At 41.3% G+C, this 23979-nt stretch overlaps 2 protein-coding genes across 2 annotated transcripts in view; one reads left to right on the top strand and one right to left on the bottom strand.

Annotated features, from left to right (window-relative positions):
- Positions 1-175: 175 nt before the first annotated feature.
- Positions 176-18087, bottom strand: bbs4 (Bardet-Biedl syndrome 4). Its single transcript, XM_031563828.2, has 16 exons — positions 17949-18087; positions 15595-15640; positions 12886-12965; positions 10996-11059; positions 10258-10369; positions 10087-10159; positions 9263-9316; positions 8946-9073; positions 6156-6210; positions 5390-5458; positions 4922-5074; positions 4365-4536; positions 3081-3150; positions 2855-2999; positions 1166-1373; positions 176-863 (listed from the first exon to the last, which is right to left on the bottom strand). The coding sequence occupies exons 1-16, from the start codon at positions 18063-18065 to the stop codon at positions 751-753; spliced, it is 1659 nt and encodes a 552-aa protein (XP_031419688.1). The 5' UTR covers positions 18066-18087; the 3' UTR covers positions 176-750.
- Positions 18088-21859: 3772 nt separating this feature from the next.
- The window catches only part of cep290 (centrosomal protein 290), a 63338-nt gene continuing 61218 nt past the window's right edge, over positions 21860-23979 (top strand). The window contains exon 1 of the mRNA XM_031561725.2: positions 21860-22306. Coding sequence (XP_031417585.1) covers positions 22202-22306 — 105 coding nt within the window. The 5' untranslated portion in view covers positions 21860-22201. The remainder of the gene's footprint in view (positions 22307-23979) is intronic.

The raw sequence follows: 23979 nt of genomic DNA, 5'->3' as shown, positions 1-23979 counted from the left end.
GGCGGCTGAGCTTCATGTCAAGGCTCCCCTCAGGTGAACCCCCACCCCACTGTCTCCCCGTCCTGCCATTACCTACCTAAAGGGTGTGGTGTGGTCTTACATCCCTGAAGATTGGCATCCCTTTTCTCATTTCAATTTGTTCAAATGGAGTACAAATGGATACAATTACCAACCATGACTTACAATTCATATTTTATTGTTTATTTTACAATTGTGCAACTGTAACAAAATGGTGACATGTAGTACCGTGCATGTCATCAGCAGTGCGGGTCTATTGCAGTTAAAATCAAGGTCCAGTTCAACTACATGACTTAAAAGCTTTCTATACACTTTAGAAAGTGAATGAACAAAAGCACCACAAGTGTAAGCATAATGTACCATAATGTACCAACTATCCAAAGAAATACAAAATCTCAAGGAGGCCGGTAGACCAAAGTTAAGAGAGTAAATGATTTACTCTGTACTGTAATATTGATTTTACAAGGGCATTTTTTAGGAAAGAATTAAAACAATATTAAGGATAACCAACTAACACAAAGCCAAAATATAACTAAAAGCTGTTTTAAAGTCCTGCCCTTATAAATGTGTCTGACATACAACATGTGTATCCAATACATCTGAATAGCATAGATGCCTACAATAAGCAAAGAGTACCCCTAGTTTACAACCCCCATAAGTTATACCATTTTGTACAAAGGTTTCTCTCTCTGCAAAACTCTATACAACCACTGCTTTTCACTGGGATGACTTCTATGTAGTTTTAGGTTCATCGGTGTCAGAGGTGTCGTCCGCCCCAGGGGACTCTGATGGTGAGCTGTTCATGCCGGGTTCTACATCGGGTTCCAAAGCAATGGATGATGCACCTACGGTTTAATACACGGGATGGCATTTAGGAATTTTGAAAAACAAACAGACAATTCAAGTAACTAAGCATCAAAGATGTAACAATATATTGGCTTTTTTTTTTCCATAATTCTGATATCAGAAAATCATATTTCATAAGTTGGATACTCTTGCTATTGAGACGGCATGAACCACAGCATACACACCTGTAGTAAGTTGGGTACTCTTGCTATTGAGACGGCATGAACCACAGCATACACACACCTGTAGTAAATTGGATACTCTTGCTATTGAGACGGCATGAACCACAGCACACACACACCTGTAGTAAGTTGGATACTCTTGCTATATCCTGCTGCTGAGGACATAGCCTGCCCCAAGGCTTGATTGGTGCCCAGGCGCTGCTGGGTGGCGCTGGTCCGGTTGGAGGTCAGGTGTTGGCTGGCTTTTCCATCTCTGGTGGGTCTGGTCCATAAGACGTTCTCTCCGGACTGGAGGGCCGATCCTAGCTTCTGAGCCGTGTCGATCAACTACCGTGAAGCACAGGAATGTGTCGTTAACAGTAACACTGGGTAAGGCAATATTAAAATGGTTTTGTGAAGGTACGGTTTCAATATTTGATTGATCTAGTTGTTCTTTATCTAATGTTTCTGTACTTCTTCAATTTAACTACCTACGTTGCAAATTCCAACGCTGTTATTTTGAAATAAGAGACTCAATAAAACGTATTCCTATTCATACTACACACAAGCAATGCGGATACAGTTGTATACAGTATATATATATATATACAGTTGTATATGCAAGGCTCACACAAGTATTTTATATACATAGAGAATGTGCAAACGTTGCTGCAACTTGTTAGATACAATGTTCCATCCATCCAACAGGGGGCAGCACTCTTGTATAGACACTCTGCAGCGTCTGCCATCACTATTGATAGAAGAAGAAACAGCCCTTCACCATGGAGTTCCACAGGGTTCAGTGTTGGGGCCACTCCTATTTATTATTTACCCCCTCCCTCTGGGCCACATGTTTTGCCACTATGGTATCCATTTTCACCGCTATGCTGATGATACACAGCTTTATGTATCCACTAAGCCTCTTCTTCGCAATATCCTCACTTCTTGTCTCCATGAGGCATAGATGCGGATGCCAAACAACTACCTAAAATTCAACAGTAACACTGAGCTACTTCTCATTGACTATCACTAAATCCACACCCTGAAAAACTAATATCTGTTCACTCTCCATTGCTGGTGCCACCACACCCATCTCCAAACAGGTTAAGAGCCTATGGTGTTATCTTGGACGGGACTTTTCCCTTCACCAGCCATATTAACAACAATGTCTCTCGGATTGCCTTTTTCCATCTACAAAACATCTCAAGACTGTGCTCTGCTTTAACGCTTTAACACAGCACTCCGCGGAAGTCCTAGTCAATGCTCTGGTCACATCACGCATTCACTACTGCAATGTGATTATGGCAGGCATCCCCAACAGACACATTCACCGGTTTCCAGAGTGTCCAGTAGTTTCAAAAATAGAATGCATGGTAACAGCTTATTCATAGTATACTTGTCAATAATTAGATTAATACAGATTTCCTGCTATCTGTATCTGTGGGACTAAATTAAGAAATGTGCTATTGTGCTCAGGGAGAGTGAAATAATGTAATAATAATAATAATAATAATAATAATAATAATAATAACAACGCACTCTTCCTTCAAAAGAATCTCAGAGTATTCTGAGAATATGATGTTGGCTTGACACTATCACAGCCCAATGACATCAATGAGTTTCACAGATGTAAGAATTTCATTGTACAATTCAACCCTGTTATCATGAGAACAACGAAATATTGAAACTTGACAACAATGGCACTGCAAATAAAAAACTCCCTAGTGTAAACACTCATACTTAAAATGCACCCTTTACAGTAAACAAGTAAAACAGCTGTTGATCCTTGGTTTAAACAGGAATGGTTATCAGTCTGTATCATTTTTTACCTCTGTATCAAATTCTATGCTGCTCTTGTTTTCCATAAGCGAATTGACCTTCTCCTCCATCTCCTGATACTGCTGAAGAGCCTCCTTCTTCTCTCCTTGATTGTACAAGAGAACTGCAAAGTTCAAGTTTACTAAAGGGTTGGACCTGTGAGGGAAAATAAAGCATCGTTTCAATACCATGCTACGCCTAAAAATCCTCATTATTCATCATCTGGTTCAAACATACCCATCCAAAAGGGCCGCCTGCTCGTAGGACCGGCGTGCGTTCTCCACGTCATCCAGGTTGGTCAATGCAACTATGACAGAGTCAAACCCAAAGAATAACTGTGGCTGTGTATGGGAGACCGGTTAAGAAGATAAAACAGACTTTCCAAAACCACACAGGGCTCTTGAAAGTAGCCCTTCTCTGTTGAGTTTAGTTTGAAACATAGTTCAGTTCCCTGCACTGCATCCATTTAAAATTCTTTTCTGCTCTTTGTATATACGGTTAGCCATCTCTAGTGTTTTCTAACTAACTATCTTTGTATATATGGTTAGCCATCTCTAGTGTTTTCTAACTAACTATCTTTGTATATATGGTTAGCCATCTATAGTGTTTTCTAACTAACTATCTTATTAGAGCCATAATGCAGACTAATGGGAGACTAATTCCCCACCCCTCCTGCGGTGTGCTGTGTGGACACACACTAATGGGAGACTAATTCACCACCCCTCCTGCGGTGTACTGTGTGGACACACACTAATGGGAGACTAATTCACCACCCCTCCTGCGGTGTACTGTGTGGACACACACTAATGGGAGACTAATTCACCACCCCTCCTGCGGTGTACTGTGTGGACACACACTTCTCTAGCCTTCTGAGCAAAAGAGGATGCATTGCAGCTTGAAGAAAACACAAAACTATTACACCAATTGCTCTCATTATGATATGTAATAATAATAATTATATAATTATATAATAATAATAATTATTATATATATATATAAGGTATTTTGCCTAAAGCAAGGTAATGTATGAGAGAATAAGCAGTGCTTTTAGTTGAGCGCTTCTCTAATTGAAAGTCATTTACTCAATCACTAGAGGCCCATGTCTGTGCTGTCTGGGCCAGCTGTGACGTTTAACACCGCACATCATTTCCTTCATGGATGACAAAAGTATATCAGACACACACACACACACACACACACACACTCACACACTCACACACACACTCACACACTCACACACACACAAACACACACACACACTCACACACTCACACACACACACCGCTGTTGAGTAGGTGCTGTAGGTTCTGAGAGACTCCTAACCTGCCAGCAGCATGTAGAGTTCCCCCATCTTAGGGTGGAGGTTGATGCACAAACACAGAGATACACACACACACACACTCACACACTCAAACACACACACACACTCTCACACACACACACACACACACACTCTCACACACACACACACACACACACACACACACACACACACACACACACACACACACACACACTAACCTGCCAGCAGCATGTAGAGTTCCCCCATCTTGGGGTGGAGGTTGATGGCCGCGCTGAGGAAGTGAAACGCAGAGGCGTGCTGCTGCATAGTCAGGTGCAGCAGCCCTAAGTTGTACAAGATCTTCCAGTCGAACGGAGACAGATAGTTGGCCCTCTTGAGACAACTGATGGCCTTAAACAGAGGGGAAAAGGGCGGTAATGAAGGTCAGAGAACATCATCATACTCTTCATCATCATAGGACATACAATCAATTACAAGAAAAAGGGAAGAATTGGATATTCAAGATAGAGGTGGATTCATGTTGCAACCACTTACAGCTACATTTACATTTAGTCATTTAGCAGACGCTTTTATCCAAAGCGACTTACATATGTGCGACTTACAATGTATACACATTTTACATTTTACATTTACACTGATGGCACACTGCACATCAGGAGCAATTAGGGGTTCAGTGTCTTGCTCAAGGACGCTTCGACAGGGAATCGAACTAGCAACCTTCTGCTTACTAAACGACTTCTCTACCTCCTGTACCACTGTCTCCCCCGCCACTTACAGCTACATATTTCTTCTTCCCAAAGAAGCACATGCCAATGTTGTTCCACAGCGGGGGGCTCTCGGGCACGGAGTAGGCGGCGATGCGGTACTTATTCATGGCGACGTCGAAGTCCCCGTGTGTCTGCATCATGCTGCCCGCTGCGAGGATGGCCTGGTGAAGAAGCATTAACACACAAACATTTACATTTAGTCATTTAGTCATTTAGCAGACGCTTTTATCCAAAGCGACTTACATATGTGCGACTTACAATGTATACACATTTTATATTTTACACTGATGGCCCACTGCACATCAGGAGCAATTAGGGGTTCAGTGTCTTGCTCAAGGGAATCAAACTAGCAACCTTCTGATTACTAAACGACTTTGCTACCACTGTACCACTGTCGCCCACAAACATTAGCTGTCTGAGTTTTACACAACACTTGGGAAAAACAAATAAGACAGAAAAAAATGTTTCACACCTACCTTGTAATGGTTGGGATCATAAGTCAGGGCATTTCCGAGGTATTCAAAAGCTTTTTGATATTTCCCTTTCTTCAATATAAAGAAAAAAGACACGAATGAAATACAAATGTAAGGATGAATTCACTGCTGTTAGGGTGTGTTCTCTAGGGAATGTGTGTGTCGGTGGCTAGGTAACATCTGCAGGTGATACAATACACCCAGGCTATTCATTCATTCATTCAGGCTGTGGTTTTGTGCTCTGGTTCAAATAACCCATAACCATATAAGAAGAAGAGCTTTTATAGCTCCTGTAACATCACAAACACATCACCAAAGAAACATCAGCGCACTACTAAGCTTTCATCAGTGTCAGTTGTTGTGGTGTTGGTTGATAGCCCTTGTAATGCCTCTTTAGATTAGATTAGATTAGATTAGATTAAACTTTATTGTCATTGCACAGAGTACAGGTACTGAGGCAACGAAATGCAGTTAGCATCTAACCAGAAGTGCAAAGTAGAAGAGTGCAGAGTATGTGCAAATGGTAATATAAATATAGATAAATAGGGTATATACAGTATGACATAAGATATAAGTGGTATGAGCAGTAAGAACATGAGCAGCAATAAAGGTGATTAGTGCAGATGTGATATAGATATATGTAAAGTGCAGGTGAAGTACAGGTGAAGGTGGCAGTAGAGGTAATAAAGTTATAAATGAGGTAGGAGACATGATAAGATATAAGTACGATGAATATGGATGACAGTATGATATATTTAAGAATGCTCACCTGCATGTAGAGCAGTCCAAGTGTGGCCAAGAAATCTGTGTTCTCAGGAGATGACCTAAAGTGACAACGACCACTTTACTTTACCGTGTATTCCACTACAGCAAGTCCCAAGCTCAAAGGAAAGACCAGGAACACACGGTGATGTGAATCCCCTTTGCTCTCCCCATATCCTAACTGTATTGATTTAAACAGCACCATTAACATCACATTTACATTTAGTCATTTAGTCATTTAGCAGACGCTTTTATCCAAAGCGACGTACATATGTGCGACTTACAATGTATACACATTTTACATTTACACTGATGGCACACACTGCACAATTAGGGGTTCAGTGTCTTGCTCAAGGACGCTTCGACAGGGAATCGAACTAGCAACCTTCTGCTTACTAAACGACTTCTTTACCTCCTGCACCACTGTCGCCCCCATCAGACATTGGGCCTCATGCAGGAAGCTATACACAAACACATTTCCAGTTATTTTTTGTTCATATCCACAATTTGTTCTTATTTTGTTAGTACCCACTGATTTCTGAGATTCACCAATGTTTTCTTATTTTTGCTCTTCTCTTTGGTAAGAGAACATTTTACGATTGATTGAGAACACTCTTCCCAAACATCTCGTTTTCACAGTCCAGAAAAAGAACGCATGGATATCACATAATCACATTTAGATTATTATATGTTTTAGAGTAATTATAATGATTGGATTATTACATTTGCATGTTAAAGAAATACTATTGGTCGATTGATCCCGATTATCTGCACACACCACAACACCTGCCCTTATATGATTAGGGGGGCATTAGGGGGACGTTGCTATGTAGTTGTGGTGCGAACGCTACTAGCCATTTCAAAGTTGGATGAAGTAGGGATGTAGCCTGGATACCAGACCGAACTTAGCCCCGCCCACAACATTTGAAGTCGGGAAGTTCGGTCTGGCATTACTCCATTGGGGAGAAATTATCTCCGGACAGAAATTGCCGGACCAATCAAATTGTCAAGGCGGGCTTTATACGATGATGGACAGATGATCAACAGTAACGTAATCAACACACGGGTTGAATTCATTTTCAACAAACATGGCTGCCGCTGGAGAGCTGAAATGTATAGATTCGAGTCCATTTAGACATTGACAGCACATTCATTTTGAAAGAGGAACAGAGAAACGCGATCAAGGCATTTGTGAATCGAAAAGATGTTTTTGCCTTCCTTCCTACGGGATCCGGTAAAAGTTTAATTTATTAGCTGGCCCTGGTCACATACTACATTGTTCTGATTGGTTGTAGGTAACCAATTGAGCGAAGAGGCATTTTTTCTCCTCGTTCGGTTGAAACACGCCCCATAATCACAGCCTAATGGAGTGGTATCAGACTTTCTGACAGATATTCTGACTATAATTATGAGTATGACATCGTCAGGCTAGTAGGGATGGGCATTTCAAGCAAAAATACTACACCAACACCCCCTTCCCAAACACACACACAAAACCCGCAAGTGGTTGTGATCACTCTGAACCCATGACCCTTTGCAGCAAACATGTTTCCTGGTTGCTATGCTCCAGTTGCTATGCTAGCTAAGTAGCTAAATAACCTTATAACGGTTTAAATGGAGTCCCATTTGCATACAATGATAGCTATCTATTGATGGAACCGGAAATATTGCTATTCTGTTGTTGTAAGAGACATGAACTAAGTGTAGCCTATTTTTGTATCTGTAACTCCTACCCTTGGATGTGTACTCTGTCTGTCTCACTGAGACCTGAACAATTAGCATGTGAACCCCTTCCCCCCCAGATAGCCTCCTTCCTGCTATCACCCTTTGTCCTATGTTGTCGTCCCCCCCGCCCCCCCCCCCAGGTGAACCCCTCACCCCACTGTCTCCCCTTCCCTTATCACCTATAGGGTGGTCACCCTATCCCCTACTGTATTCTACCTGACTGAATAGTATAAATGCCAACATATTTTACAAATCATGTAGGCCATTCTCTGAGCACCAGCTGAGAGGGGGTCTCCACGCTGAAATAAACTCCTGACTGCGTCCTCCGGTCCCTTCTTCAGCTTCGGCGTGCTCATTTAGATTCTATCACTATCTAGCTGGTGTTAGTCTCCTCGATTTAACTTACCTATATTAACATAAGTTCATCACACACTTGCAACTGCCAACTGTTAAGATGGTTCCCTAAGCTAGAGAAGGCTAGTTGAAAGCTACAGAATGACAACATGTCTGTCAAACCGACCTGTCAATCAAAAATGTACGGGTAGTTTGTTAATTACAATAGGCCATTAAACATTTTTTGACAGAATTGATCGTTTCTCACGGCTGATCAGTCTAGATGGAGGTGTGGTGGCCTAGCTCCGTGGCAAGTGGGTTTGTGTGTTTGTTTACTCTTATGAAGATTGTGTGTTTGTTTACTCTTGTTTACCATGCAGGCAGGCTTTCCATGCTTGTCCAGACTTATGAAGGACGCCGGAGAGAAGGTAAGCATCATCTCTCTGAGTTTGGTTTGTTTTGTTACACACACACACACACACACACACACACCTTAGTAACTGCCCTATACTCTCAGTCATTTAAGTCTCTCTGATGTTTAACAAGCTGGGAGAGTGGCTTGGTACACAACAAACCCCTGACGATAACCACGAGAAAAGTGGACATTTGGTTCTGCAACTCACCTCTCACATGCACACACTCTAACCCTAACCCCCAACACAAACCACACTTTAAAACGATTACATGTCGTAAATGTACTATTTCATTCAGAATGCAAGGAGATGCCAGTGTTACTTACTCAATAGCTAACTTGTACACGTCGATGGCTTTCGCGGTATCTCCCTCAAGCAGGCAGATTTTCCCAAGCATCATATAAGTCAAGTCATGTTTGTTTAATAGCAGGGCTCTATTCAGTTGATCTTCTGCCTGGAAGAAAAAACAACATCAAGATCAGTTGTGACCTGTTCAAGGAAACCTGATTTTACAAACCCTGTAACACCTCTTGAAACCTGATTTTACAAACCCTATAACACCTCTTGAAACCTGATTTTACAAACCCCATAACACCTCTTGAAACCTGATTTTACAAACCCCAGAACACCTATTGCAACTTACATTTCTGAAGTCTTTAGTGTACATGTAGCACACACCCAGATTGTGGTTTATTTCCTGCAAATAGAGATACTCAGGTTAAGTACACATTTTAGACAATCAAAATGTTATTTCAGATTCAGAAGTTTTTTTTAGTTACTATTTTTATTAAATTTTTTCCTCAACTTTTCACAACTATCACTTGTTTATGATCAAGTAAGGGACAGATCAACACACTTATTCCCGTTAAACACCCTGGCTATTCAGTCTAGTTCTGTGGTCCAGGTTGAAAACCCTGTGAAAAAGTAACGGCTTTCATAGCAGGATGTTGTGGAATATCTCTGTAAAATATGTATCAGTTTGTAAGCTGGGTAGTTTTATCACTGCCAACTGTGCTGTTATTAACTCAATCCGAGCCTGCTAGTGGAGTACTTTTTGCGGCCCATGCGAATAAAAAAAAAATCTCGAAAAAGTAACGGTTTTATAGCTTAGAAACCTTCATAGTGCGTATATAAACACCCGTATTCCGGTCATTTTGAGACCAAATTCAAGTGTCTATGACCTTCAGAAGCTGAGATACAGATGCACTGGACGCGCCCTAAAAGGGCGTGGCAAAATCTCGATGTTCGCTCGGGTTACAGTAAATGACAGCACCCTAGATTTGTTCCTCATGGTCAAATTAGCCAGAAACCGTTGAGAAATGTCATGCCGCTCATACTTCATACTCAACCTATGGGCTGCTACTGGAGTAACAATCTTCAGGCAGGATCACAATATTTCAGCCATAACACGTCTATGAATAGGAATTTCTCATTTTGAGTGCATGCAGTTTTAGAGGTCAGACTCACCCAGTCTTTCTGATTGAGCCGAGCAGCTTCATTGTAAACCTCTATGGCCGCTTTATGCTTTCCGAAGAGAAACCTTTACAAAGAACAGAGAAAGTATTACGTATTAAGATTCAGTAAATAAAAGATGTTTTCAAAATGTCAAAGCACACTCCTCTTGAATCTGTCACGTACAGCGATCTGGCCACTTGTTTGAGGTTATCAGAACTGGTGGGGTTGAGGATGGCGCAGCTCTGGAAGAGTTCCAGAGACTGTTGAATCTTCCCCTCCAGACGTAAGATCAGGGCTAGGCAAGACAGAGAGAGGGATTCCTCATTTCAGACAACAGAGATACACACAACTACAACATCTGACATCGTATCATTGAAAACATTAAAGTGTAAATGGAAAGGTTCTGTATTAGTCCCCGAGTTATAATGCTTAGAAAAAGCAACAGCAGTTTAAAAGGGAGAAACAACTGACAACTTGATATAGGGATACAGAAATCAGATCATTAAAGGGCTTCATGCCTGGATGTTTAAATTGAACCTACCCTACCTTGACGTAGATAGATAGATAGATAGATGGATACTTTATTAATCCCGAGGGAAATTTAGGAAACATTAGATACACAGGTTGCCATTGCGTCTGTACCAACATAATAACCAAACAATTAGAGAGATAAGAGTGCACAAACTACCCTTGTTGTCTGCATCAAATAAATATACCTTTACACTTGGTGGGACACTCTCACAACTAGTCATTTTCATGAACTGCCCTTTTCTTTGTTGTTGTTTAGCATAATGTATTGAAAAATCCTTTGTACGTGAAGCCCTTCTTCTTACTAGTGAAACCACCATTGGTCATTACCCACCGTTCACTTAAAACAGCTTATCAAACTGTGCTTTGGGAAAAAAAATTAAAAATCCAAACCTTGAACATAAATTGCATATTCACACATGCCCTGGGTCTCTCGCAGTTGCTCTCTGATGATGGCCTGGGGAAAGAATCAAAGGTTTTGTTAAAAACTTTATAAGTGATACTGGGCTAATCTAATCTAATCTAAGAATTTACACAACCCCCCCGGGCAGAATCGGCCGTTTCTGCCAGCCACTATTGCCTCAAAATAAGGATCTGTACCTCTGAATCCCCATCTCTCCCTCTCCCCATCTCTCCCTCTCCCCATCTCCCCATATCTCTCTCTCCCCATCTCTCTCTCTCCCCATCTCTCCCTCTCCCCATCTCTCCCTCTCCCCATCTCTCTCTCTCTCCCTCTCTCCATCTCTCCCTCTCCCCATCTCTCCCTGTCCCCATCTCCCCATCTCTCCCTGTCCCCGTCTCTCCCTCTCCCCGTCTCTCCCTCTCCCCGTCTCTCCCTCTCCCCATCTCCCCATCTCTCTCTCTCCCCATCTCTCTCTCTCCCTCTCCCCATCTCTCTCTCTCCCCATCTCTCCATCTCTCCCTCTCCCCATCTCTCTCTCTCCCCATCTCTCTCTCTCCCTCTCCCCATCTCTCTCTCTCTCCCTCTCTCCCTCTCCCCATCTCTCTCTCTCCCCATCTCTCTCTCTCCCTCTCCCCATCTCTCTCTCTCCCCATCTCTCCCTCTCCCCATCTCCCCATCTCTCTCTCTCCCCATCTCTCCATCTCTCCATCTCCCCATCTCTCTCTCTCCCCATCTCTCCATCTCTCCCTCTCCCCATCTCTCTCTCTCCCCGTCTCTCTCTCTCCCCATCATCTTATTCTCTCATTCAGGTTGGGTTTCATTTCTTTACACATTCATGATTTATCAGGTTTATTTGTTTATTCCCGTGTTGTTGGTTTGGTTGGCATCCAACCTGTATATTCAATTGTTATTATTTACCTCACATCCAGTTTGACTGATACTTGTAACTTACTGTAAATGTTGAATTCAGGAACCATTATTACCATTCCTCATGTGCCATTACTATGCCACGATCTTGTATACTGCTTGGTAATATTGGAGGTCATTTCATAATTTCATGGAGTCAGATTAATGGTATTTTCCTCCAAATGTACCGTTCTAATGCATTTTACTGTCCCATACACTTCAGACACGCGTAAGCCTTCCAGTGTGGGGTTTATCTTTACATTTACATTTAGTCATTTAGCAGACTTACAGCAACTTACATATGTGCGACTTACAATGTATACACATTTTACATTTACACTGATGGCACACTGCACATCAGGAGCAATTAGGGGTTCAGTGTCTTGCTCAAGGACGCTTCGACAGGGAATCGAACTAGCAACCTTCTGATTACTAAACGACTAGGTTTATCTGTTGATTTGGTAACACTTCTGGCTGCTAACGTATAGTTCCCACACTTCATTCCCCGGAAATAATTTCAGGGGTGAAGTTTCCTTTTTTTGAAATGCTCTTAGAGGAAACACGGAACAAGAAGAAGGAGTGATGAGAAAAGACTGATGAACAAGGGAAACAGAAGAGTATCCTGCATATCCCCTGTGAAATTTCCTCTCCTATTCTTTCAGCAGGAAAAAATATAATGAATTTATCTAAATAAATAATCATTCAAATCTTCGCGTGAAGCATGACATTTCTTCTAACAATATTATTATTATTATTATTGTTATTCTTATACATTCATTCCATCCATTTCTGACTGGAACAGACAAGACTGAACACACTAGAGATAGACTCCAGAATCAGAATAGAACAGAACAGAACAGAACAGAACACACTAGAGATAGACTCCAGAATCAGAACAGAACAGAACAGAACAGACCAGAACAGACTGAACACACTAGAGATAGACTCCAGAATCAGAATAGAAAATAACTCACTTTGCAGGTCTCGTAGTCTTTGCGAATGTAGTGTAAATGGATTAACCAGTTCCTCTTTTCCAGTATTGGTAGCTCTGGTGCTGAACACAAAACAGAAGACAGAAAACACACTTAAGTGGACAGGAAAAACACTTAATTAAACATGACTGAATATAGGACACAAGTACAATCTATCTCCTTCACACTTTGGATGGCTCTTTGTTACTGACAAAAAAAATAAACTTTGACCTTTGACCAGAAACTACGACTAAATTAAGGAAACATGAAATTCTGGCTTCTCCGACCACAATGTTATAGATAATATTTCCTTTCTCCGACCACAATGTTATAGATAATATATCCTTTCTCCGACCACAATGTTATAGATAATATATCCTTTTCAAACTTCAGTTCCAGAGGGGAATGTCTGTTCTGGCCTGCGTGATTCTGCCCACTGCCCATCTCTCCAGTACCATTTCAACACCCCAGGTTTCCAGAAAAGAATGTGAACATAGTCTGTGACCGCCATGGAAGAGTAACGTTACCCATGCCCATCCCTAGCTATTAGGGCCAATGATTTTCCGTTTCAAAAAAATGCATTTTCCGTTTCACATTTGGTGAATTCCGTTTCAGCTCATTTTGTTCACCCTGAGGTAGATTGATGGCTTAAAATGAGTGAATAATATGTGCCCTTCTTAGATTGTTGTTTGTCAGCCATCAACAGAACAGAAGACTAAACATTTTTTGTTTTAAATGCGATTGGGAAGACGAGCGCGTGAATGTGACTGAATGTGGCTTTAGCGGAGATCTGTGGGTCAACCGTTGAAAAGGGGGACGTGGCCGGAGCAGAGTTCAGCACAGACGTGACATTTTCTCAGTGGTTTTGTTCTTTAATGTTTGTTCATCGTTGCAATCGTTGTTGTGTTTATTTGAAAGAAATATAGCCTTGCAGCCCAAAATACAGGGGAATTTGGGCGATTTGTATGCACAAAATGATGTTTCCGTCTGAAAGTTGCAATTCCGTTCTGCGAATTCCGTCCGTTTTCCGTTATCGCGGAAAATCATTGGCCCTAAGCTATCCATCTTCTCAAACAGAAACCATATACCCGTTTTAGAAGAGTTCATTCAATTCTGTGACAATCAATGGATGTGGTCAAATTTGGCCAGAGTTAGACACTCTCTCCTCTCTGTGGTTCTTCTTCTGGCTCTTCCTCTCTGTACTCTGCGTCTTGGGCCAGGACCATACCTGTCCAGTCTGCTTTTATCTGTGAGACTCATGGACAACATTTCTTATGTCTCACATACGTGACACTGAATCTCATGGATTTTCACTCCCAATAGCAAGAATAATAATCTTAATAATAAGCATCGGACTGCAACAAGGAAGAACAGTAGGCTACTACTCTCGAAATAGATGCAACATAATTCTTACATTATCTGTTAAATTGTGTAGCCAGTATCTCCAGTGTGTAGCCTATGTTCAGAGCAGTGGGCTTGTTTTCAGGATAACAGGCTTAGCTTTGGCTAACGTATATATAGCCAGCCATGCATCTAGCTAACACTGGCAGAGTATTAAAAATCCATATGAACTGGTTTATAATTTACAAACAATAACAACACTCCAAACGTTTATTATTATTCTAGCTGATCTATTTATAGCGCAAGACCCGTTGTCTCTTGCCATTGTCAAAGTTTAATATTGAGTTTGTTAATTGATGAAATGATTCGCTTGAATGCCACAGCCTATTCGAGTATTGTTGGCTGACCATGTGCCAAAATGTACCCATCCTCTAATTCAGGGGTTTTCCACAGGGGGTCCGTGGCCCCCTGGTTGTCTGCGACGGCATTGCAGGGGGTCCGCGACATGAGCCTATGTTGATCAGTTCACCATTGAATTTAATTTTTTTTATAAATTCGCTTTGATATTTCAACACATTTCCAGATTACTCTTGAATATCGTGAAAATATCGTCTTATAGGCAGAATATCTGTGCAGGGGGAGGGGGCGTGGCAGTGGCTAGCGATGTACCCTGATCATTTCACATATTTAAGTGTTATGGGCATAATATCTGTGCAGGGCGAGGGGGCGTGGCGACGGCGGTTACAAACACGCACGCGCGTGCAGGCACATCAGTGGGCCGCAAATTACTTTCTAGTCGGAATGGTGGTCCCTGGGACAAAACCAGTTGAAAACCCCATCCTCTAATTGGCTAGATCCAGCATGATAATGCACTATGTCTCAAAGCTCAAAACATCTCAAACTGGTTTCATGAACATGAACAACATCAGTTCAATGTTCTACAGTGGCCTTCCTAGTCACTGGAGCTGAATCCAGTAGAGTAGACCACCTTTGGGATGTGGTAGAATGGGAGATTCAGTCAGTGTGCATGGTACAAAACACGATCAAATTGAGTTTGCTTCTACCCTGAAGTGCAAGGAGCAGAATCATTTGCAGATAAAGTGCAGCAGTGCTGAAATAAACATAAGTACGGGCCTGTGCTTAGGTCTGTATTCTCCCATTTTGTGAGCCTTTACTCATACTCTCTCCCCTAAGCGCTTCGATCACTCCCACAGCACTTAACTTCAGGATGAAGACCGGCTCATGAAACATAAGTCCCTAAGGAGGACACACAAGGTCTTCCTCAAAACATGTTTTGTAAACATAACCGTTTATGTGATCTCCGTGAAGCAAAAAGATTAGCTACTTTTTACATACAAATGTACAGAATACCTTTCTTGGATCGTAGTCTCTTCTCAGAGTGTATATGCTGACCCTCCTGAAATTGAAAAAAAAAGGACAAAAGGAAGAAAAAAGACACAGTTACGATACCGTAGTGATACCCTAGCAACCACCAATAGCAACAAACACAGTAACCACTTCAATTACCATAGCAACCACCATGACTGCTCTAGCACCACCCCCGCAACCACCTCAATTACCCTAGCAACATTCTAGCAACCACCATAGCAACCACCGTGACTAACCGAGCAACGCCCTAGCAACCAGCATACCAACCACTTTGGTTACCATAGCATTCACCATGACAACCCTGGCAACTCCCAAGCAAGACCCTCAATTACCCTAGCAACATCCAAGCAACCACTCCCATAATGAAAACCTAGCAACAGCCTGAACTACAATATCAACACTCTAGCAACCACCTAAACCACCATAACAACACCTTAGCAATCACCATAACTACCCTAGCGACACCCACCAACCACCCTTGCAAAAACTTCAACTACCCTATCAACACTCTCTCTTTCAATCACAGCTTAGCAACCACGCGAATTACCATTGCGACACCTAGGAACCAACATAGTAACAACCTCAACTACCATCCTAAAACTCTAGCAACCACCTTGAGTTGCATAACTTATTAACAAGGCCCGGGACCCCCACCTGACCTGGACTCTTATCCCACCCTCACACCCTAAGTCTGTGTTACATTAACACACATTACATTGCACATTGCTCAATCACATTGCACTCCTGTTTTACATTTTGCACTCTACTTTCCACTTTACTTTTTTTTATATTCATTGTCTATATATTTGTATCGTATATATTGTGTTTTTTGGTTCTTATGTGTAGTACTTTTCTTATGTGTAGTACTTATTTGTGTTTTTATGTTTTTATGTTATGTGTAGTACTTATTGTGTTTCTATGTTTTTATGTTTACTGTATGCACCTTCACATCAGAAAAAATTCCAAGTAGGTGTAAACCTACTTGGCAATAAATCCCATTCTGATTCTGATTCTGATTCTGATAACGACACCCTACCAACCACTTTAACTACCATACAAACAATTTAGCAACCACTACCATAGTTATACCCTAGCAATCACATTGAGTGCCATAGCGACACCCTAGCACCACCATAGCAACCGCCATAACTACCCTAACAACGCCCTAGCAACCATCACAGCAACAAACCCAACTACTCAAGTAACAACTTAACAATTGTAATTACTACTCTGGCAACACCCTAGCAATCAACAACAGTAACAACCACAATTACCATAGCAACTACCTTCCAACCACTTTCTTTCTTTCTTTTCTTTCTCTCCCCATCTTATCCACCTCAACTGCGTGTCCTCTCTCATTCTTTCACTCTCTCTGCCTGTCTCTCTCTCTGCCTCTGTCTATCTTTAACCACATCAGTCTTTATGTCTTTATCACCTTCCCAGTCGCACACTCCATACCTCTCTCCCTTATCTTTCAATCCTGTCTTTACACAGCTCTCTCTCCCTATCCTTCTTTTTGACTTCTCTTTTCCTTTGTCAGTTTCTCTTTTCGTGCACTGAATCGCGTTAAATTATCTAATATTGTACTTTATTTCCATGCAGCGAGCTTCCAGTGCATGAAACACTGTTTGTCTTCTGCTCTGCTTTGATCTACACGGGGTAGCTCACAGAAATGGATTTCTATCAGGTAGCTATGGGTAGTCCACGCACCCCACAACTCTCCTCATCTTCAGGCAATGGATGACATTGACTATGTTTGATAGAAGCTTGCTCGTTGCTTAGTGACTAAGAGGATTACAATAAGGAAACGCTGCTAAGGGGTTTAACATGTCCCTTGCTAACGTTAGCTTTTATCTTACTGTTCAGGTACCCTAACCAAAATTCGCCTGTAATTTTCCTAACCTAACCCAGTAAGTAGGTCTCATTAATGAACTTTCATTCGTGTATAACAGTATTCGGAACAAATGTGATTTGAGTGACGCTTCGGAAAATAGACAAAAAGTCGACACAGTTCTGTATCTAACTATGCTATCCTATGTTAGAAGGCTTCGATATAATGTGCGGTCCGTTTGTTAATAAATGGAAGAATAACATCAGCACGCCACTACTCAGTAGTGCCAATATGAATTATTACACCTGATGACAAACTGAAATGAAAGAAAACAATTGATTGAAATGACCAAGGAGCAGGATAAAATTTCACGAAGCTTACTTGCTAGCTGTTAGACTCACGGAGTAACTTGTTGACTATCTAACATGGCTAACATCAGTGTTTTGCCTCTTGATACAACTCATCACATCGAAGCAGTCGACCAGATTTATGTAATTGGACTCACCAGTTTCAGATCATGATCAGCCATATTTATTAGCAATGGACTTAGCTCGTCTTTACTCCTTCTTTCTGTTAATGAACGCTTACTCTGAGCGTTGCTGCCACCTACTGCACGTATCATGTGTTTTTTCCCCCCCGAGCCACCGTTGTGGCCATGTTCCAGCCCAATGGTTCCAGCGCGAGAACCTTAACCCCACCAAACTACTATGTTAAAGTTCGCGATGTGATTCGTTCTACTGACATTAGAGTCATTTTTCCAGTTCCTCTGACAATCGTGGAATATTTGCAAATGACGGATAAAGAAAAAAAGGAAAATGTTCTCACTACTAACAAATGTATTGATTTGGCTTAGTGTGTTGGCAAGCTTCTATCAGCTGGGCTGTTAGTGGTGTTTGCAAGGCTTTTGCAGTGCATTTTTGTTTAGTTCTGTGTGGAAATATATCAGATTTGGCTTTTCTTCTCTGCTTTTTTGTGTTGTTGCAATGCAAACAATATAAATCTAAAGCAAAGCATCACCATCCCTACACCTATCTTGGATTTTGCCGTAATATTTATTAACAAATGCATGTCACTCAAAGTACTGTATTCCTAGAGAGAAATTATACAAAATACATGACGCCATGAAGAAAGCATGCTAGGCTTGCCCTGATCCCTGGGAATCACATTTTCACCTGTCATTTTGAATTAGTTTGCTCCTCATAGACTGGCTGCACTGGAAGAACCACCTAGGTAAGCAATGTATTCCAGTTACTTGTAGTGCATAAAAGGGATACCTGTACTTTCTGGAATTACATCTTTTTTGTGCAGGTTGCAGTGCTGGATATAACGCTGACAGCTATTTGTAGCTCGGTCATCAGCAGCCAGCTGGCAGAACAGTTTACCGCTCGTTTGAAAGGACTCAAGCACCATCTGCCCTTCATGACCAGAGACCACTTTTAAATCTGCTACCACTCCAGAGACAATGAAATGAATCAAGCCTAATATTTATGGTGTCAAATGAATCAAGCCTAATATTTATGGTGTCAAATGAATCAAGCCTAATATTTATGGTGTCAAATGATGCATTTCTGACTTCTTGTTGTCATACATGTGTTAAGAAAGGATGCCAGAATGGTAGTAATGTAATGGAAAGTTCAGGAAGCAATTCTGTAGTGTCAAATCAAATGTGAGACTTTATTGTGGTTCATATCATGGTGACAAACGATTTATGACTGTGGTTCACAGGTCTTATCTAATGAAATAAATCCTATTTTAGTCAATTTTCTTGACCACATGATCACACAGCTTTCAAAGTTGATTTTTTGTCTTCCTTTTTTTCACTGATTTTTGGTTGAATATCATATCCTTAGACTTGATAGTAGCCACTCATGGCTGATACACAATGTAAGGTTTGTGTTCCTAGGTGCGCGTGTCTCTTCGTGTTAACGCCCCTTAAAATGGGGTAGGATCAAAGCACAAAAACAATTGGCAAAATGAAAATAAATATGCCTGTGTTTAAAAACTATGATTCCAGTTTCATCGGCAGGCATAATACAATTGTAGAGACATGTTCCGCATAACTAAAGCATCATCAACTTATCCAATCTGATCCAATTTCAGGTATACAGGTATAATCACAACACAACTAAGTAGGCTTAAAAAGGTTTATTAACATTAATAAAGGTACTCTAAATCTGAAGATCCCCAATCACTACTAGAGGCCCTCAGAAACCCTTTAATCTGTAAATCTCAATGGAGGGCCTCACTGAAAATTCTGTCAGGGGGCCTAGACATTCTTAGCAGTGCTCCTGTCACTGGCACACACACACTAGACATGGCAAGACACATTGCACCGGCGCCGCACTCACATAGGGGTCAACACATAGCCTACATTTAAAGCAGCACATGTTTCAAATGATTAAATGATTAAACTCCTTAGTCCATTGCACTGTTGCACTGTTTGTTTGTTTGTATTGTATTGTATTGTGTTGTATATTTTGTGTAAGCACACTGAGAGTCACTTTACCAAGTCAAATTCCTTGTTTGTGCAAACTTACTTGGCCAATAAAACCTGATTCTGATTCTGATTTGGGGATTGTCTTTGTTTTTTGTTTGTTTGTTTTTGAAGGGTCATAGAGATGCACAGATACAGACGGAGCTGCGACTTGTGTCTCCTGCTAGTTCATTTCGCTGAAATGACACCAAAGCACACCAAACGCCAGCAGGACGGGAACGGCGGGTATAAATTCCCTTTAACTACCTTTTTCTGGCTGATATTCTGAAGTGATATAAGGCAGCAAAAACACGGCAGATTAAAAAGAAGTAGACCTACAGAATACAACATGTGTGGACATGTAGAACAGAGACAATAAATCCTATATTTTTCAGGGTCTCCAAATGTTTTTGTATATGTAAATATGAATTGTGTTCGTTATATATATCTGTTTCAATTTCTTTTTTCTGTCGAGGGCGTTACAATCTGGATCACATCCTTCCCACACAAAGGGAAACTGGGATTTTTCATCCTGGTCCCCATTTTTAGAACTTTTTTGGGGTCCAGACTTTTTCTAAGGACAGTTAACAATCAAAATCGCTCCAGTACGGAGTTAGAAGGCTTATAACCGGCAACAGCAAAACAGCTATACAATGTAATCCCATGGGGTAAGCACCTGCATCAAAGTAAACCGCTTGTTTTTGCCACAGGCTCAGTGTTATAGGTGTGACAACATGGAAAAGGATCCCCACAGAAATTGACCTGGGTTGTTCTTTATACTAACCCAGCAAAATGACTTTTACCCAGACGCTGGGTAATTAGGACCCACCCAATGTTGGGTGAACCTATAGCCCATCCTATTGGGTTAACGTTGCCATTTGAACTCAGCTGCTGGGCAAATTAGACCAACCCAATGCTGGGTTAACCGGATCCAGCCAGATGGTCTACTATTTCATGCAGCCACTTCAAACCATAGGCTAGTTCATATTAAAAACACAATTCTAATTCTAATATTGCAATCCGTGATCATGTTCAACCTCAACCTAGATATCCCAATTTGGAAAAAGGTCATGGAGCAGGACTTGCAGACTCTAACAAATGACTTAAAGGAGCTGAGGGACACAAAGCAACAGTGCCAGTCATGCACTGTTATATATGTTATATCCTGCCACCCTTGTATAGATACATGCTCATGTGTGTCAGTCAACCATAATTAAATATAACTCTAAGCATACACAAAAATCCCATACACCATGCCAGTCAGCCTCTCCCTCTTCTTCTTATCATATTATGCTAAGGCATTCATACTGATAAAGTAGCCATATCAGGCCCTTGGCCCTGTACAACGTCTTGAGACAAAGTTATTGTTTTGGTGCTATATAAATAAAATTGAATTGAACAAAAATGCATGGCGCTGGGTGAGTTTAGCACACACACATTGTTGCAAATAATGCAACAAAAAAAAAACCAGACAGACAGACAGAAATCAACCAGGAAGGCAGATCATTAGATGAAAGCAACAAGAGGATGGTGAAATCAATACAGACAAAGAACAATGTAAACAAGATACAGGTGGAACCAATGATGCAATAAACTATTAAAACCAGGAAGTAACCAAAATGGGGCGTGAACAGTGACAAGGAACAACAAAGACACATGGCCAACATCTTAACACTCTAGACTCACACATGGGGCCTTTTCCATACCGTACCCTCCCACCATAGACCTATAACATTACAATGTAAATATGTAATGCAAATAAAACATGAAAATCAGCTCCACACACAAATAATGAAAGGAAAGAAATCCTACATTTTCATGGTGTTTTAAATATTTATTTATGTTCGTTACTTCACTCCATAACAGGAGGTGGCGACAACGCACCATTTGTATCCCAGTCGCAAGTAAGCATTAAGAAGAAGAATTTGACTATTGCTGGACCGCTGCAAGAGACGAGGTTGCTATGCGGTTACTAGGCGCAGATTGTGGGAAATCTTTTTGATACATAGCTTGTTGTGGATGCAGAGTTTACATTTTTTAAAGACTTGCTCCCACTATCAATAATGCTATGCCTTTGTATAGGTTTTTATGTGTGAATATGGTTGAAGAAGTTTACCAAGGTGGTTGCTCGGACTAAACAAAATAAAACCAAACACAGAATAATTCGCTTAGGTAAATCATATATAGTGAACTAACCTAAGATATCGAATTAACGTTAGGCCTGAAGTTCGAAAAGTTTGTAATCTTCAGGTACGTTAACGTGGGAGTTTTGATCTCCGGTGAATATGACCCAATCTGTAAAGGTAATGTTAGACTGGAATAAAATTGGAAATGTTGATCCAGAGGAACTGGAAAACGACGATGAGGAACTTGTCGACACATTGCTTCAGGTAAGTTGTAACGTTATCCATAAACATGACCTAGTAAGACAAGGAATGCTCTTTTTCAGTCAAACGATCTTCATATAAAACCTTAATAGCTGTGAACTGGGATTCCTTTAATCATTCGCGTAACTGAACTGGGCAGCTAGCGGGTTGGGACTGAGTTTTTGTCTTTTGGGAAGCATTTTCATGGCACTGGGCGCTTTGGTTGAAACAGGTTATCAGGCAAGTTAATGGCGCTGGCGTTAGACTATTCTAGTCTGTTGATATCCCCCTGCTAACAGCGATGGACTACAAAGCAAGACACGTATCGAAAGCTAGCTAGTGCGTCACCAATTTCATATGGTGAGCATAACCGAACCATACTTAGCTTTATCGATGGGGGAAGTGTTCTCACAACAACGAAGCCGTTAACTTGGTGGTTGCTTAAGCAAACACATACATTATCGAAAAATTTGATACCAACAATCTATTGCATAGTATAAATAGGAAGGATTTTGGTATTAATCAGATGTTTTAGGCACTAGAAACCTCGGGGTGTGAGTTGAGAGTTGAGTTGTCTATAACCATTAGGGTGACCACCTCCAAAAAGACAAAAAGTGGGACAAGTACTATGTTTTGGTGGGACAAGGTGGGACAGAAGCCACCACTTAAGCGTTGATATATAGCCTATATCTTACCAAGAAATATTTGTATCCTTCCTTTAAACATTTGATAGGCCTATGCTTGTCATCCCCAACACAAACCAATGTTGCAAAGTGATGTCTTTATTGAGACATTATCATAGGTCAACTCAACTGTCAAAACAAAAGCACTCAAAAGCGCTGACAAAAGCAGTAACTCATGCCTTTCAACTAGCCAGGTAACATATGCTCTTCCAAATTACTCCACACTGACACAATCCAACTAAAGGCACGGTGAAAACTGTAGTGGTTCATTTCTCAAACTAAAATAGGTAGGACTAGATAGGATGCTTTTGCCTAGACAATTTCATATTTATTCTACAATTTAAACAATGGCATATTGATCTTACCTTAGTTCTTCTTGAATGTATACTTTTAGTTTGACCTCACAGTGTCCAGTAGGGCCTTCTCTTTCACTGCATAGCTGTAGAACTCTGTGCAGCTATAGGCAAAGTTGTTCTTCACTTGAATCTCACTCTTGATAAGATCAGTCCATGCTGCTGTCATCAAGGAGAACAGTCTTTCCACAAATGCATTGGTGACAGGGATGCTAAAGAGAAGTGCAGTGTGTTTGTGCCCTGGAGCAATGTTGACCACTTCTCCACAACAGGAACTGTTCTCTTTGCAACCTCCTGCTGGCGTGGCAGTGTCACACAATAATCTTCATAAAAGTCACCCATGTCCAGTTTATCCTTTATCTGAAGGACCTCCACTACATCAGAGGTGGCAGAATGGGAATTCCTTCTTCAGTCTCAAGACTGCCACAAGCTTGTGAAAATTGCTGTCTGAGAAGTCATACCATTTCCCAAGGTAGTGGAGAGCAGACTCATAGAAATGGCAAAAATCCTGTTTAATTGCTGCTGCTTTACTGTCTGGAAACTGCTGGAGAAGTGTCCCCGTCTCTACTCCAAAGAAGGAATCCACCTGTCGCTGCTGGAGAAGTGTCTCCGTCTCTACTCCAAAGAAGGAATCCACCTGTCGCTGCTGGAGAAGTGTCCC

The sequence above is a fragment of the Clupea harengus genome, chromosome 3 (genome assembly GCF_900700415.2).
Source record: "Clupea harengus chromosome 3, Ch_v2.0.2, whole genome shotgun sequence".
Classification (NCBI taxonomy): Eukaryota; Metazoa; Chordata; class Actinopteri; order Clupeiformes; family Clupeidae; genus Clupea; species Clupea harengus.
The sequence above is the reverse complement of the archived record's forward strand: the minus strand, read 5'-3'. Positions and strand labels throughout refer to the sequence as shown.

What these genes read in the sequence shown, in the direction of transcription:
- bbs4 (XM_031563828.2), bottom strand. Translation starts at nt 18,065, where the DNA reads ATGATACGTGCAGTAGGTGGCAGCAACGCTCAGAGTAAGCGTTCATTA. An exon ending in CAGGCGGCCCTTTTGGATGG is followed by an intron (nt 3,000 to 3,080) that starts GTATGTTTGAAC and finishes TTTCCCTCACAG; the next exon opens with GTCCAACCCTTTAGTAAACT. An exon ending in GCATAGAATTTGATACAGAG is followed by an intron (nt 1,374 to 2,854) that starts GTAAAAAATGAT and finishes GCTTCACGGTAG; the next exon opens with TTGATCGACACGGCTCAGAA.